The 18768-nt window shown below is 33.2% G+C and overlaps 1 protein-coding gene across 1 annotated transcript in view; it reads left to right on the top strand.

Moving 5' to 3' along the window:
* The window catches only part of LOC124370062 (alkaline phosphatase-like), a 54617-nt gene that overhangs the window by 30458 nt on the left and 5391 nt on the right, over nucleotides 1-18768 (top strand). The window contains exons 6-9 of the mRNA XM_046828381.1: nucleotides 1446-1653; nucleotides 7931-8071; nucleotides 11666-11860; nucleotides 13126-13448. Coding sequence (XP_046684337.1) covers nucleotides 1446-1653; nucleotides 7931-8071; nucleotides 11666-11860; nucleotides 13126-13448 — 867 coding nt within the window. The remainder of the gene's footprint in view (nucleotides 1-1445; nucleotides 1654-7930; nucleotides 8072-11665; nucleotides 11861-13125; nucleotides 13449-18768) is intronic.

The raw sequence follows: 18768 nt of genomic DNA, 5'->3' as shown, positions 1-18768 counted from the left end.
AATATAGCGAAATTCCTCCCAGAGTGTACTGGCTCTTATCTAACTAAAAGTGATCTTCACTAATTATGTGCAATTACTACGGTGGTTCAGCCTAACTTAAGTAGAACGTATCACATACACATTATACTTATAATTTAGTCCACCATTGCTTCAATCATGAGAGACAAGTAACACCCGTGACACTCTATATCTAGGTTTAAATACAACCTGGCGTGTTCTGGCTTACTACTTTTCAACACCCTCCACCGTCATAACTGAAAGGATCAAACACAACCGTTATGCCGTATAGTGCTCTGGCTTACTACTTTTCAGATATTAGTAGAGACCTTCTCCAACGTTAGTATTTAATGCATTAAACACGATAAGCTTTCTTCCACATTAACTTGGCAATATCAATATTTTTTTTATTTATTATGCTCTATAATTTTTACTGGAAATATATAATTAAGATGGAAGATTGTGAGGGAAAATAAATGAAGACGTCTGGTCCACTTCCCTGAGTATGGACTGGGAAGGAGATTAACCTGTGTAATATTTGTGCGATTGAAAAATAAATATTCCGCACATTTTTAAAGAGTTAGTTTAAATGAACAAATAAAGACTAAGGTATATTGGTTATTTACAGACTAAGACGATTTGTGAAGTTAAGAATTTATAAGATGAGTATTGAAGTTGCAATCAACAAACACACTAATATGATAAAGAAATGCTTTGAACAGAATTGAAATTATCTAAACTGAACGGGGACATTCTAAGAGTTCAATCAATAAAACTTCATACAAACTATCGACGCAATGCAGTCTAATAAATGTCTCGGTAATATGTAATAATTGACATTGCAACTCTGTTTGAAACTTTTTAACTCTCAATAAGATATACTTTAACCTTTTCACACTCTCACTCCCACTAAGATTTACCGTTTAAAACCTAAGTTAAGGAACTAATTAAATTTCCAGCTCATCAGAGTTTTATGATAACAAAGTGAAATCAAAGTTTCCTCTCGAGGTCTTCTCGTTAAGAAAGGGATGTAAGATTTTTAATAGACAAAATTTATTTAGCTGATATACTTAATCGAGAACTTGTTTAAAAAATTCTTAAAATGATCTTTTTTATTTTCCGTAGGAGTGTGTAGAATCTTAGTAATAATTGAAGTCACGCGTTATTTCACTTGGAGGAAGCTATTATGTCTGGAACTAGTAAGATCGCAGATGTCAGAAAATACAAGATACAAACTACTTTCAAATTCTTATTACAGTTCTAATGGAAATCGTCAACAATTAAGCCGTTGTCTTCTTTAAAGGTACGTTTGCACAGGCTGGGATCAACAAACATGTATAAGCAGCTGATGGCTCTCAATTGACAATATAATGTCTCAATCGTATCATTGAGATTCAGCTCTCGCAGTACTAACATTCAAGAACCAATTTAGAATGTACCCTTTCCAGGTGGTGATGGGCGGTGGAAGACGCCACTGGCTTCCCAAAGTCTCAAGGGATCCTGAGGAGCCGAGTCTAGAAGGGAGGCGCCTGGACGGGAGAAACTTGATCGACGATTGGGTGAGAGACAAGAGACGTCGGGGACTCAAGGCCGAATACGTTTGGAACAAAAGGCAGATGGAGCAATTGGACCTGGAAAGAGTGGACAGATTACTTGGTTTGTATCTAGTACATACTTTCGTTTATCTTTTTTGCAAGTGGATGTATATTTATTTAATTTTATCTGTAAAAACCGTGACATAACGACGTCTGTTTGATTGAGTAAAATACAATGAAGTGTATACACTCTCAAATCATTACAAATTGATTGTACTAAATGCATATCAGTAGATTGATAATCGTAAGTTAAATATCAGTTTCGGAACAACTTGTTATGGCCTCCTCATAAATAAATTGGTTTACACGAATAAAAAAATTCAGACATACTACAATCTTAATTTTTGTTATAATTTAAAAAGCACAGGGAAGTTTTATAAAAAAAAAATATAACAACTTTATGAAATCTCCAAAATTCATTAAAATTTACCGGGACATTTTTAAATATCTTTTACTTTTACCAACATTTCATAAAATATAACTCATGATAAAGATTTATAGCATTAACGCAAACATTTCTCTCTGAAATAAATTTCTTGAAAGTAATGAACTCAAAAAAGGCTCTAAATTTTATTATAAACAAAGAACTTACAAAATAAATCAAGCGGAGTTTGAGAAACATGTAAAACACATTTTCCTATGGCATTTTATTTCAAAAAAATTTTGTGAACCCCTGAAAATATTTCAAAATGATATACTAGAAACAACTTTAATCATTCTAAACTCCTGGATGAATTCAATCCATTAAAATAAATTTAAAGCATTTTATTAAAACTATTTAAAACATGGAATTTAGCTAGAAAATTAAAGAGTCAGCTACAATAAATAATGTATGTAAAATATTACGAATAGTAATTTGCCTTGTTAGTTTTTGCATAATGAGGCCAAATTATTTTTTCTAGACTAGAAATTCTGCGTTAACTTTATAAATTTGATCAGAATATTATTAATTTAAGTGGTATTCAATTTATTCTAAAGAAAGATGACTTTATGTGCATGATGAAGAAAAAATAATCATCGAAATTATGCTTTTAATATTAACAGAGACATTCAACTAAGAATTATATAGGAAATTATTTGCAATAAGAGATGGAAAATGTATAAAAAAGTAATGTGAATTATTTTACGAATTAATTCAAATGCATTCAAAGATAACATTTCAGTTACATACATTGTAGCAATGTTTGAATGTAAATAACCTCTTTTATTTACTCCGTTATTCGCTTTTTTCCTATAAAATGATGAGGGTCCTTAAGGTAAGAAGTGGGCTATAAGTGGTGGGGATCACGCTTACCACATTTACCACACAAATGACTGGTGCAAATGGTGTTGACTGGTGCAACAATATTTCATGGTGCACACGACTAAAGCTTTGGACAAATCGAGGGATATATCACCCATTTTTATCACTTCTGAATCCGTCGACAAAATTCTTCAAAAGGTTGTTAACAGCGTCATTTGTATATGTATATATGTATTTTTCTTTTGTTCTAGGAATTATTTGCATGTTTTAAAAGCGACAAAGTTTTGCCAATTTAAAATTAAACATGAAAATATTTTGTAAGTAGTTTATTGTATACTAGAAGTAACGTTGTTTAATAACACTGACTTCCCGTTGTCATGGCAAGTTTTTAAGCTCAGTCTCTTAATAGTACGTGTTAGTTGCAATTATTAATAAACTTGTTTTACAAAAATTGCCAAATTTCACAATTTAACCTGTTTCTAAATACATGTTTTTAAAATTACAAATTTTAAAATTTTGTTAAGGTAAAATACTTAGGATTTGAATCCATGAACCTAGACTTCAGACACATTAGTTTTACCTCTTTCTACGGGCTCAACTGTTTATCAATCTTGTTCGTTGCCACTGGAGTGCTCTGGTAAATTAGTTTTATTACTTCGGTTAATAACTTTTAATTCCAAAATAATATTTTTAAATTTATATTTTTATAACCTTCTCGTTTAGTGATGAAAAGAATAAAAACTAGAACATCATGCATGCTTTCCAATAATGTTAAGTATAGTCAGCAAAGACTTATAAAAATGTTGTCTTTGTGCGATCTAGTAATAAGTTATCATTCAAAAAGTGATGACGTAATAACAGGAGTGACTTTGGCAATAACAAACCGGGAATTATCCAGTCACCATGCATTAGTTCACTGCTACTCAGTTTTAATAAAACACTGGCAAATAATAAAAAATATATATAAGATTAAGTTGATTTACAACATATACCATAAGCTGTTTGATTTAACCGAAGATTCGAGTATTAATGATATAGGCAGATAAAGGTCAGTGAAGTACGACTGACATTTGAATCAGTTCCAACAGGATATATCGAACCGCTTGCTCCATTGCCAACAAAATAAGTTTCTGTTAGGTAAAGAGTTTGAGTTATTCAAGTGTCAAATTATAATGCTTCATTTTATTTATTTAGTCAAAATAATAGTTTTTCTTTGTTATTGTTAGTATAACATCTGCTGATTTACCTATAAAGATAAAAATTATGCTGAAACTTACAATTCATTCTTTAAGTTAGATAGATGCTCCCAAACTCCCAAATCAGTAATAAATAACACATTTTATATTTGGAATGGGAATCAAAGGAAATCTTTCTGAAAAAAACATTGTACCCAAAAATAAGGCTAAGATAAAATTATTAACTTGATAGTGGAATATTTAATACCTAACATGATGCCAATAAATTATGTATAAATCATTACTCACAAATAGAACCTATAAACTGTTAAACATTTTGAAATGTTTTGTCTTTGACTGATAGTAATAAAAACGATTTCTTCTTATGAGCTCTTTGGATAAAACGCAACAATGATTTGTTCTGTATTGTAAAATACGATATTGAATGAAACCTACTTCATTGTTAACACTAAAATTAGAATAAAAACGAAGCAACCTGTATCTTTTACAATACAAGGTAACTAGACACGAGTAGGGTTTATTAAATCACACATTTCTAATTTGTTTCAGAAGACAAGTTTCTGCGAGGCATTACCACCTCATTAACCTTTTTACCAATTGAGGCAATATGGTTACGTTCTTGTAATTGCGTTATCCCAGATGGATATGTAAAATCAGTCAAGGCAATTCTTTGTAATTAATGAACTGATATTTACAGGAGACTGTCTCCCTATATTTTATTAGATATTATGCATTAATATATGCATTTTGAGGCGTCTCAGTTTTAGTAAAAGTGTCCTATAAATGATGATTTTTAATATATAAATTTTTCATCCATCAGCATACACGAACATAACAAACATATACGTAATTTAATAACAGAATTTACCTGTTGAGTATTTTTCCTATGTGGTAATTGTAATTATTGATCAGATATAGATTAGAGTCCACGGTGTGCGTATCTGCACTCGACCGATCTGTACAAAAACTAAACTATCCTTGTAAAAACATTGTCTTGACTCAGCGACAAACCCGCGTTCAACACTGGAAGGTTTTCAAACTAAACACTAATTAAACTGCACTTCGAACAAAAAAAGTTTCGGAAAACTTTTGAAATGTGGGGTAAAGCAAGTCAAGACAAATTAAATTTCAAATTGTATTATCTTTTTACTTATATTTATAGTTATCTATTAAACTTTGGAAACAGTTAAATTGTGAAACTAACTTTGAGGAGAAGTTTATTATTGATAGATCATGCAATTTATGTCCACTGCAAAACGTTTTAGATAAAGAGATAAACGAAATTTCGTAGTAGTACTATTTCATCCTTCCGTGTTCAGGACTAGGGATAACATGTGTCGTGTATTCTATATGTCTGCACAGGTTATATATTTTTTAAAATTATAATTATTTAATCGCCGTAATGCAGATTTTTATCGACATTTAAAAACTGAATATTAATCTCAACGTGTATTAATTCTGAAATTAAATATAAATGTTTAAGGGGGTTCGTTAGGCCCTACCTTGCCAATGTTAGATTTACTATATTGATGACCGTTTTTCTTAGAAACTACTGGAGATATGTGACTGAAATGTTTTACACATTATATATGAGTTATGTTTACCACTTTAATACGGGGAAATTTCTTTTATCCATCCCTGATTTTTAATTACAATTTTTTTAAATTTTATTTATAAAAATTTCAAATTTTTTAATACGTTTTGGCATGTAAAATAAAAACTAAACCAATTATCTTAAAACCCCTGTTTTAAAGTTTAAATTATACCTCAATTAGCATGTGGTAAAAAATATCAAGTCCATATCATTTATAGTTTTTGAGAAAACGGGTCATTTGCATAAAAATTTAAAGTTTTCGGCAAATCGCAAATAATGTATAAATAAACTTTTATTACCTGTATAAATAGGGGTTTAGTGCATTCCTGCACCATAGAATGGCTTGTCTGGGTCCTCCTCATCTAAAAATGCTTCTTCCAGCTTTCTTTTTGCACTGTCTCTTTGTTGTCTGGCTTTTTTCAATAAACTAGAAAGCATTCGCTCGGCTCGTAGTACACGTAAGTTGCCAAGTTCACAAATCACTAAGGCTGTATTATCAGTAACAGTCATTCTAAGTTCTTTTAACACTAGACATCTAGTTTCATTGCCCTTATTAAAATTAAAAATGGCATCATAGACTCCAAATTTTAGGGTTTTCGGGCCTACAAATACTGTTTTAGGTATTCGCGACCAAATCACTGCATTGACCGATTCGTTAGGGTTTTGTGACTTGCCATCAAGGCATTTCTTTAGTAGATTAGGGTCTGAATAATCCTGGAAAATAGGTTTTATGGCAGTCATAATAGCTTCAGGTATGTGCATGTGCTGACGGTGGTCATATTTTTCTTTTTTGAATATGGCTCGCTGGTATTTGCACTAACTGTCTTCACCTTTTTCACAAAGTCCGTGCTAGGGGGTTTCATCTGTGGATAACAGGTGAAAATATTCAGCCCATATAGCTTTCTTCATTCCGTCCAAATTCCCAGAATTCCTCCTGATAGCCAAGCCGTAATATTTTGTATAGCTAAGATGCGCTCATCGGTAAGTCCATCTCTTCCTCCAATAGTTTTCCCATTAGAAAGAACATTTTTTCCCACATTTCATTTTTAGTTTCCTAAGTCTTGAGCCCATACGCTTTTGAACATGTCCACAAACACTCCAGTTTTTCAATCACACATTGGTCTCCATATGGCCTACTCTGAAGAACTGTACTGAACGCACTTGAATCTCCGTCCCAAAGGGAAAAAACGTTATGACATTTTCCTACATAAAGTATGCATAAAATAACTCCGTTTGTATTTATAGTACAATAGTGGGAGTGGTCTTAAATAAAAACTAAGATGCAGAGGAATACAAAAATGCAATAAAAAAATTACGATATTTTTGAAGAATTATAACTACCGAACCCCCTTAAAAACTAAGATTTGATAATACGTTATCAAAAATAATAAATAGTTAAAAAAAAACTATTTTCTTAAATAAATTCTATAATGTATAACTAAGAACAACAATTTTACTTCTAAATGATAAAAAATATGTAGGGAAATAGCCTTTAAAACTGGACTGAAGTTGTTTGTGCTAAACAAGAATAGTTTCTGTGCCTTTTTAAGTAGACATTGTCCTATAAAATGCACGTTATTTTTTTCGTAATTAATATGCATAATATCTTCAAAACAAGAAACAAGAATTGGTCTTCAAATTTAACTGATGCTTTATCATGTTATTATTAGAATTTGTTTACAATTTTGGTTATATCCTTTGTCCAATTGTGTAAAGAAATGGAAATAAAAACCCGATTTCAAAAATAGCAAATAAAATATAATTGCTACCTTTTTATCCAGATTACACTGTATTTTGTACTCACTGTGGTGGAACTGTGGAAAAAGTTCGTCTTAAGCTTATAGGTCACCGACTTGTTTTGGATCTCTTCGGTTCCAAGAATCAAGTCTTTGACAGCGTCAGATTTCAGACGCTGCGCTAAGTGGAAGGTGAAAAGGAGCTGAACTCTACATTCACATTGAATGAACCCTTCACACCTACATTATGTGTAAGAAAATATAATCATGGCAACTGCTAACAGTAAGGGATATTTCATCATTACAGAAACGAGCTTTTACAATTTACAATAAAAACGTGGAACTCACGAGTACATTAACAAACCACTGGGAATTGAGTCAATATTTTTTGCTATTACTTACGTTCCTCCACTTCACCCCTCACCAATCCCACCTCCGCTGAACAAATACATCCACTCACGCCGCTTACTGTACATTCATCATGATTGTAATAAATTTAAATTTCAATGCAGTGAACAAGCAGGAGTATATGACACTGCTAAGTTGGTAAACTTTTTTATTTTTTCCAGGTTTGTTCTCATTCTCACATATGGAGTTCGAGGCCGATCGAGACAGAACGGCTGAGGGCGACCCTTCACTTGCAGAAATGACAAGGACCGCCCTTTCTGTACTCATGAAGAACCCCAGAGGATTCTTTCTGTTCGTGGAAAGTAAGTAGGAATTTTGTACGGAAATATAGTTAGTTAACCACAGACTTTGTTTTAGTTTAACCTTAAAACGTTAAAAATGCCAATAGCTAGAAATATTCGTGCGGCAAAAATACTAAATTTTAAAACGGATTAGCGATAGCACTTATTAATTTTGAATACTGTATGATATTTGAAGTTAATTTTTTCAGGTTACAAAATGTGCATTTACCCCCATTTAGAGTCTCTAATCTTCATACGAAGATTAATAATAAGGCACAATACACGTGTACCAAAGCGTAACAGTTAAATACAACTAGTAAAACCCTTCTTCGTAGTTGGCAAACTTGAAAAATATTTAACTTTGTTTAGGCTGAGTTAAAAAGCGCAAACACTTACAGAAATATACACCTCGTAACACTCGAGACTACCCGTATGGTTGAGGACATGTTCTCGGGTTTTATTCGCATACTGAATATCAGTAAACGCATAAATAGGTCTAAGAGTTTCTGAGAATATTGTAACCTTTACTACAGGCCACAATAAAGAGAGCTGTTGGAATTTTTGTGAATATTTATAGCTGTTTATAAAAAGGGCGCCACCTCATTTGCAGTATGTCTCGTGGTAAGAATGAGGAAATTGTCCCCGCCTGTCTATCGTTAGTTTACGGTAGCTTATTGTAGCCTGGGAGGTGAGAGGTCTTTCGTACCGGATCGATTACGGTTTAAACCGGATTTAAAATATATATGTTTATGAATCTTGAATGTGAAAGTTTAATATACGGTCCTCCACAGATTTTATAAAATAATTTAGACCCACGTGAAATGTAAACTAATTGACTATTTTATAGTTTTAAAACAATTCGATTAAATAAAAAATTGAGCTTTGCTGCCTGTCGAATAATTATCAATTATATAACTGACCTATACAGATGTAAAATCAATAATATCAATCGACAGAGGTTTAAAGCAGAGTTAAGACTTAAACAATTGTTCCAGGCAAAAGATAAAAAAACGTGTAGTTTTTAGAATAGGAAAAATTCCTCAGACTGTAAAGAATTGCGATAGTTGGTCTTATAAAGAATAAATATCTCAATAAATAGTAACTTTTTCAGTTTAATATATATATATACTAGGTGGCCACCAAAACAGAATAAATACTGCAATGACATTCACTAGCAAATAAATTGTATAAATACCTAAACATTGTAACCGTAAGCTGCACAATAAAAGAAGTCGTAGGGCTGACAGTTGTCAGTTCAGTGGCAGGTTCACAAACTCCCTCTCAAAACAATTATAAGTTTTAAACGTATACTCGCGATGTTCGAATATTTATTTCATCATAGATAATAATCGTAATCATATAATATGCTGCGTTACATTAATAGACTTATTGGTTGTTGTATGATAAGGTCGAGACAGAGATAGCGATACATCTACATCCCTCATTAATTGTAACTGTGAGGATGATAGAGGTACAATTATAAGGGCACCAAAACTCCAGAACGCTTAAAAACTAACTTATAATTCCTACAGAGCTATATATTTCATGATAACAGATAATGACCATTTGCTTATTTTAACAGAATAATTAGCATGATAGCCATACATTAAACCTTAAAATTAAATTGCTGTACATTGCAAATTAAATGTATTTACGGTTAATACAGGGTAGCGGTAATAAAGAGAATATTTCACTTTGCTCATCTCCGAGTCCATGAATATCCCTGTTTTTCATTCAGAGAGGAGAAGACAAGAGAACAAGAAACGACAATCTCCAGTTTTCAGCACACGCAATCTCAGACAAGCTTAGCTCAGAACCTTAACGGCTTCTTCTGATGGATGATAACGGCGCTGTGTAGGTCTAGTACGATAACGAGGCAATTTCTTCACATCCAAGCCCAAGCCCTCATTAGTTCATGCAATTACGCCGCGCTCCGCAATTGATTAATTTTATTCTGCAATAGCGTGACAAGTCCCATTTTAACCTGTATAGCGATGATAAATAAAAATTCTTACATTATGAAGGAAAACGAATCACCTGGGCATTTTCCAAGGTAGAAGAAATCACAAACACTCTAGATCTGCAATAATGCATACACTTTTGTGCATTAATATAAGAATCGTTTTCGTCAAATATATACACGACATTTCTTAAAATATGACGTTTCGTTCCTATGGTTATCCGAATTTTTCCTTTCCCACCACGGCTCGGTACCGTCAAGATCGGATATGACGAGTTTTGCTCTACAAAATATTATTTTGTTTAACTGGTAGTGAGAGTTTATCTAGTTATGATAATCAAAACATACGTTCCCTCCACTGCGGAATATTTAAACAATAAACAAAGCCTTGTGTACCGAGTACGTTATAGTGAGGACACGCTTCTAGCCTCCATGCATAGTTTAAATTATTCTGTGCACCCTTGTATGTAAATAAATGAATACCTTCCTCTACAGCAGAACCGTTCTCAATAAAGTGTGATTCTAGAGTGTTACAGTTTATTCTGTTAAATATCACGGTAATTAGCCAGAAATTCTTTGAAGGAATCCATTTTATGAATACCGGATGTCCTGAAAAAAACCGAACCTTAATTTGTGAACGGATGAGTGTTTCAAATTTTATTTGTATTTGTTGTGTATTGGATTTGTAGTAACTACAATTAATTAGGCGAACATTTGCAATCATTCAATGGTATAATAAATCAGTAACAATAGGTTCCGATATCTGAAATACAATCTCTTGCTCAGGTGAATAACTACCCTAACAAATAATTACAATGTACTTTAAAATTAGCAAAATATTGCTATTTACTTTCTTATCAATCGTTCCCTTCTAGCTATTTCATCATTATAAAATTATTCAGTTTTATATCTTTACAAATATATTTTTCCTAACAGTAATAAAGCTTGCCTTCATCAAGAAAAATATCTACACGAAATGTTTCTTTTCCGTTATAAGGTACGTACACTTTATGTTATGTAAACATGTTAGTGTTTTTCCGTCAATAAACACGGATATACCTGTTTTAATGGGTACATCGTACATGAAAATAATGGGAATGGTTTGAACTAAGATGTTAAAATAAGGAATGGCTTGACTTTAAAAACTTGTGTGTGTGGGGGTGATTCATGTATAATGAACAAAACACTATATGTTTACTTATGATCTAAACTTGACGAACAATTTTGTTATATTTAGTCAATTAAATGATATTGGAATCAAATTAAATGAGCTCACCAATAGCGTTCATAAAACTATAGATTAAACTAATTGTTGTTTATTAGACGTCATAGACTACTCCACTTCCGAAGAGATGACCTAATTCTATAGTTAACAGAGCCGTCTTTGAGTTGTAACTTTGTTTATCATCTTAAGAAGCAATTTGCAGGGTATGGGCACAAGTTGTTCATAACATCAAGATACAGGCTAAGCCTAATATCAGATTATCAAAATTTGTTGATCAAACTCGTCTAACTTCCGCAACCTTTTCTTCCGTTCTACATTAATATATCGTTTAATACAGTATATAGTAGAATATGGAAAATAACCTTTTCTACTGCCTATAGCAATGAGCAAATTTAAAGTGTTATTAGTAGTGAGCCAAGTGTTTGTCCAGGTGGTAGGATTGATCACGCTCACCATTACAACAATCCTTACCGAGCCCTGGAGGAGACCTTGGTGCTCGAGGAGTCGCTGCTAGAGGTCCTGTCAGTCACGGACCCGCTAGAGACTCTTACAGTAGTCACTTCAGACCATTCCCACGTTCTTACGTTCGGTGGACTGTCCACTCCGCTCGGCAACCCCATACTAGGTACAGATTGATACTGGCAGTAGTCTCTTTTTATTGGATTCATAGAATGTGTTCTGTTGGTTTATCTCAACATTCTCTAGTTAAGATCTAGACAGTGCTATCTCAAATATTATAATATATTTTGGAAATAATGATATTTTAGAATTATATAAAATTTTTTAAATTAATAAAACAGATTATAACAGTGATTAAACAGATTTTCAATATCTTGGTTAGCAGGGATTTCAATATATTCGAACGATATGCTGAAGTAGGTATATAAAGCTTTCTGAAACAAATCTTTACCACTTTCTTGGACTGTCTTTTCCAGCAATTTGCAGTAATTCAATATAATGCTATTTTTATCATCATCGCCTAATGTTTTATTTTGTAACAGAACGTAATATTTCGTCTAATGAAAGAGATCTAAATATGAAATGTAAAGAAATAATTCTAGTTTCAGATGTAATTTTTGTGAGGGTAAATGAGAACACGATCCGCAATTCTTGCAATTCTTAAAATATGAAATTTTTGTGATAATAATCGATTTAATAAGTATTTACTTGATCAATTATTAAAATTCATTTGGGTAAAACACCCAGCTTTTTCTGGTAACAACTAATTATTTGAAAATGAGTGTTTGACTTCAGTCCAAAAACAAAACACGCGAAAAGTCTAATGTGTGTACATTCCTGCGAGAATATGCTTTTATGTGATGTTGAGGTTACTTTTCAGTAGTTTCAAAGCTTCTAGTGATTAAATAGGCAATATAATCCCAGCTAAGCTTGGACTGTATCTCTAAGAGGCTTGTAAAATCTAAGAGCTATAACAGTACGAAAGTAATGACTGTCCATGCATGAAATTATAGCGTTGTGTTTCTTAACTACACAATATCTACCAAACCAGGCGCTGACTGATGGCTGAAATATTCGAAAACTTTAACACTTTCGCAAGGTAACTGCTGGCCATGGACTCTAGCCTTTACTTTCTTAATTAAACAGTATGAATCGAGCGAAACATGAACGCGATATTGGGATACCTTAAATGTATGTTTATCCAGTTTAATCATAAATCTTACACTCCTTTCCCAACAACAACTTGTAGATTGCTTTTACAAAACATACATACGAGGCTTGTAATACTAGTGTCATGTATGTAAAATGTAATAAAACTTTAATACAATTAACGTATTTAAATAGGTAATAGACAGTTTATATGTAGTTGTGCATGATACTTGTACATTTAATACACCAAATGTCTGTGTAGTGATGACCTTCTTTCTGCAGGAACCGACACCAAGGTGTCAGACATGGACGGCTTGCCTTACTCTACCCTGCTGTATGGTAACGGTCCGGGCTACGCTGCTCCAAGATCGATCCCCGCCAACACCACCAGTGTCAACTCCGTCCACGGGTCCGCTGCGCCTCGGCAATGGGCGACCCACGCCGGTGAGGATGTCCCGGTCTACGCCCAGGGACCCCTGGCCAACCGACTCTTCAGCGGCACCCTGGACCAGAGCTTCATACCTCACGCGATCGCCTACATCGGCTGCCTGGGCGAGCACAGCAAGCGCTGCCAGGACTTCAACAACACTGCTGCCAAACAGGCGGTACAGTACAGTCTTTCTTCCTATTATCTTTCATGTGTTTGTTTCCCAGGAATCTCCAGCATGCTAATTGATATGTCTTATTTGTTGTCAGTTTATATTATATACTAGCTATTCCCGGGGCTTCGCACGCTTTTCGTAAGCTTTGCCCGTGTATGAGTACTTCTGGTTCAAGTGAGTTATATTTCCAAAGCTGATGTATAGTTTACCTTGTTGCAATGATCAAGAATATAAGTCAAAAGTGTATCTTTATAGCTGTTGTACGCGTCCATGTATTTTATTGTATTCAGTGGTAGACCACTTTAAGGTCAGCCAGAAATTTATTTAATGACGAATATACATCAAAACTTAGCGCCTTCAATTAGTGTTTCGCTATTGAATAATTGTACTGTAATTGCAGTTTTGATAATGCAGGCGCTCTGATAACTTTTATATTTTGCAGCACGGCCTGTAGGTGAGTTACATCAATAGGCATAGCATATAAACCTTGTATGTGGAAAATACATATACATAAAAACATTTTATAATTATCCATCAAATACTTTGTGTCACAAACCTGACCTCAAAAGGTTTACCCTATTCAAAATGGTGGCGTTTTTAATAATTTCTTCAAGGTAAGACCATTAATACAATGAAGACGCCTTGGTATTTTTATGGTAGGTGTGTGATAGGAGGGGTAGGGTAGAAGTTGCTCTCCGGCACGTACAATATATGATGGGCGGTGAAGAGGGACAGTGGTTCGGTTCTTTTCCTACTTGACTGGACTGAATTACGGCTTGTTTACAGAATAGATACGCTACAGTGAACTATGGCCGCGCTGTTTTCGCCGGCCTCGAATTGTAACATAGGATTGTCTACTTGTATATATGGTATCTGCTACAGTGAACTATGGCCCCGCTGTTTTCGCCGGCCTCGAATTGTAACATAGGATTGTCTACTTGTATATATGGTATCTGCTACAGTGAACTATGGCCCCGCTGTTTTCGCCGGCATCGAATTGTAACATAGGATTGTCTACTTGTATATATGGTATCTGCTAGAGTGAACTATGGCCGCGCTGTTTTTGCCGCCTCGAATTGTAACATAGGATTGTCTACTTGTATATATGGTATCTGCTAGAGTGAACTATGGCCGCGCTGTTTTTGCCGCCTCGAATTGTAACATAGGATTGTCTACTTGTATATATGGTATCTGCTTTGATTCATGTCAACACTGTTACAGTTCTAAAAATTTTTAAATATTATTTATTCAAGTGCATTTTGCATATGTCGATGCTGAATACTTTAAAATAACATTTCAAATTACCCTAAGTGTTCTATACATTCTAAATCTACAAATGATGAGACTGCAGTCCATAATAAGTATTAGTTTTTTGTTTTTCTGAAAATCCTTATTATCACGTAGCGGGCCGTTTGCTGTCTAAGTAATTACAAAATTTCGATATTTGAGTTTTTTTATTTACCTAGTTGTTTTAGTCAAACAATCATTTCTATACTTCAATCAATAGATAAAGAATTTAAAACGATTATTTCGTTCGATAAAGGAAAACTCAAAAACACGGACCTGGTTATAGACCTAATGAAGTCTATTTTTTAAGGAAAGGCCGATCCCCTTTTAAACTTATTCTGCCCGCCCTCATCGCTGACATTGTTTCCAACAGTTAAACTTTCAGTAAGGCTGCAATCCTGTTTAGACTTCCAACCTTACTGAAAGTATGGTTACGAAAGGAATTCTACTCTCGTTAAGCAGTGACGATAAATGATTTATTGCAAATTGAGTTTGGCGGTGAGGAATAAGAGGCATTGATGAGGCTATTCTTGTCTCACTTGCGCTTGTTTCAGAGATAAATTTGACACTCCGACTTCATGGCCTTTAAACACTGCTCTTCAAACATAAATCCAAATGCACTAGGATATTAGGTATATTTTAGTGACTATTACATATCTTTGGAATGTTTAGAATGATATTGAAAAGAAATATATGCTCAAAATGTTAAACAAATAACTATTAACTATATAATGATAGAATATTTGTTAATACATTTAAACTAATCTCTAAAACCAACATTTATTTCATCAAAATGAAGAGAGACTGGAAATTTTGCACGTAACAATTTACAATGTATCCTCTGTTCGATATTATGTGGCGGCGCGGCCTCGGTATGTAACGTATGTTGGAACTCCGCGGCCATTTTAAATACTTTATTTGTGTTGGTGAAACACGACGTACTCGTTTCATCCATCTCATATTTGGTATTTACCCTATGTATGACGAGTCCACGTTTCATCCATCTCATAGTTAGTATTTACCCTGTGTATGACGAGTCCACGTTTCATCCATCTCATAGTTAGTATTTACCCTGTGTATGAATGAGTCCCCGTTTCATCCATCTCATGGTTAATATTTACCATATGTATGACGAGTCTACGTTTCATCTCATCTCATAGTTAGTATTTACCCTGTGTATGAATAGTCCACGTTTAATCCATCTCATAGTTAGTATTTACCACTGTGTATGACGAGTCCACGTTTCATCCATCTCATGTTAGTATTTACCCTGTGTATGACGAGTCCACGTTTCATCCATCTTATGGTTAATATTTACCCTGTGTATGACGAGTCCACGTTTCATCCATCTCATAGTTAGTATTTACCACTGTGTATGACGAGTCCACGTTTCATCCATCTCATAGTTAGTATTTACCCTGTGTATGACGAGTCCACGTTTCATCCATCTCATAGTTAGTATTTACCCTGTGTATGAGAGTCCACGTTTCATCCATCTCATAGTTAGTATTTACCCTGTGTATGACGAGTCCACGTTTCATCCATCTCATAGTTACTATTTACCCTGTGTATCACTAGTCCACGTTTCATCAATCTCATAGTTCGTATTTCCACTGTGTATGACGAGTCCACGTTTCATCCATCTCATAGTTAGTATTTACCCTGTGTATGACGAGTCCACGTTTCATCCATCTCATAGTTAATATTTACCCTGTGTATGACGAGTCCACGTTTCATCCATCTCATAGTTAGTATTTACCCTGTGTATGACGAGTCCACGTTTCATCCATCTCATAGTTAGTATTTACCCTGTGTATGACGAGTCCACGTTTCATCCATCTTATAGTTAGTATTTACCCTGTGTATGACGAGTCCACGTTTCATCCATCTCATAGTTAGTATTTACCCTGTATATGACGAGTCCACGTTTCATCCATCTCATGGTTAATATTTACGCTGTGTATGACGAGTCCACGTTTCATCCATCTAATAGTTAGTATTTCCCCTGTGTATGACGAGTCCACGTTTCATCCATCTCATAGTTAGTATTTACCCTGTATATGATGAGTCCACGTTTCATCCATCACATAGTTAGTATTTACCCTGTGTATGACGAGTCCACGTTTCATCCATCTCATAGTTAGTATTTACCCTGTGTATTACGAGTTCACGTATCTCTTCGTCACAGAGACACACAGAAAGATAACATTCTTATAACAAATATCGATGTGTTAATAATACCACAGTGTTCATATATATATATATATATATATATATATATATATATATATATATATATATATATACATATATATATATATATATATATATATATATATATATATATATATATATATATATATATATAAATCTTCAATAAGAATTCTTCAATTAAATTAAACAGTTTCTATATTTCGGCTTAAGCCGTCTTCAGGAAATTACAATAAATATATAAATAGGGCTATAAGAACAGAATAAACATAAAACATCAACACAGAAAATGAATAATATATATATATATATAAATATATATATATATAAAAATTATAATAATAATTGTGCATGCATGTAAACATTACAGATTAGGCAGTAATCCAAAACACTGTAAAAACTAACAACATATATAATTTTAATATATCTTGCATTGACGTTTTATTACTTTTAACACTGCCAGCCCTTTTAATAAATTATACAGTATATTAAATAAGGAAATATTAAGTATCGCTCTCATTTACAAGTTGTTCAGTACCTTAAGAAAATTATCCGAAGTTATTTTTAATTTTTTATTTTCTTATTGAAAACCGTGTAAAACGATAGACACCAATATAAATATAAAGCTTACGTCACCACATTTTATTTATTATAAGTATTACAGAAGACTAATAGTTCATCGAAGAATAAATTGACATCTATTTGACCCCTTATTTCATAAGCATTTTCCTATCTATGTGTAAATTTAATTATACTCGTACAAGCCAAACTTTTCGTAAAGCACCAGTCATTAACAATTGCGATTCAAAACTGATTTTAATTTTGAAAATAAATTATATAATTAATTCAACTATACACGGAGTTGTTTATCTCAATATTGATATGCTTTACAACAGATTAACGTAGGCCTATTAATCCCATTCATGATTGGATGTGTTAGCTTTCAACCATGGTTAATCAGCCATTGCCAATCTCCTCTAATACTTGGATCTAACCATTCATATCCGCTTAGGTAGCCCTATTTTATCGGATTATCTACAAAGCCTTGATCTTTTTAAAAATAATTTACGTAAATGAAATTATAATTGAAGTGTTATGCATGTCCAAAACTTTAATATAAGCAGGATATGTCTATCTTTTATAGACGAATTACATATTTTACACATTACTGTGTTTAGTACTCATTTTTCGGTTACTGTAGAAGGTTTAACGACTGTGGTTAATATAACTACTTTTTATTTTCTCAAAAAGAAAAGGTCGACAGTAAAAGTCAAAGACAGTATAAGTTTTAATCTTGGCGATCGGCCTTCAAAACAACTTTAACCACAACGCCAAAGAAAATGGTAGAGAAAGGAGCACGCCCCTCGTGGCAATATAATCATTTTCCATTGTAACTAGTTCTATAACGTCAAAGTTAACCACATTTATTTGGCAATTACGAATGTAGTTGAATAATATAATATTGTTACACTCATACATATAAATACAGCGCCATGTATTGAAAAATATAAACAGTAAATAATAAAAATATATATACAAACATGAATACTGTCTGAAACTTTAATAATATTACTAATTCTCTTTTACCATCGTATAACCATTTTTTGATTAGTACGCTTGTTCAATTAATATATACACTAGGTTTATTCTAAAATTGATGAATGCTCCTAAATTATAGTATACACAGTAATTAAAAATTCTCTGGTAATATTTTGAAGATTTTTAAAGACAAATATTCTATAAACATGAGTTTTTAAAAGGAGTTCCAAAAAGGAGTTTTTCGTTACGCTGTATGTTTATGTTTTTGGATTTCATTTTCATACCA

This window comes from Homalodisca vitripennis, chromosome X (genome assembly GCF_021130785.1).
Source record: "Homalodisca vitripennis isolate AUS2020 chromosome X, UT_GWSS_2.1, whole genome shotgun sequence".
In the NCBI taxonomy this organism is placed as follows: domain Eukaryota; kingdom Metazoa; phylum Arthropoda; class Insecta; order Hemiptera; family Cicadellidae; genus Homalodisca; species Homalodisca vitripennis.
The sequence above is the reverse complement of the archived record's forward strand: the minus strand, read 5'-3'. Positions and strand labels throughout refer to the sequence as shown.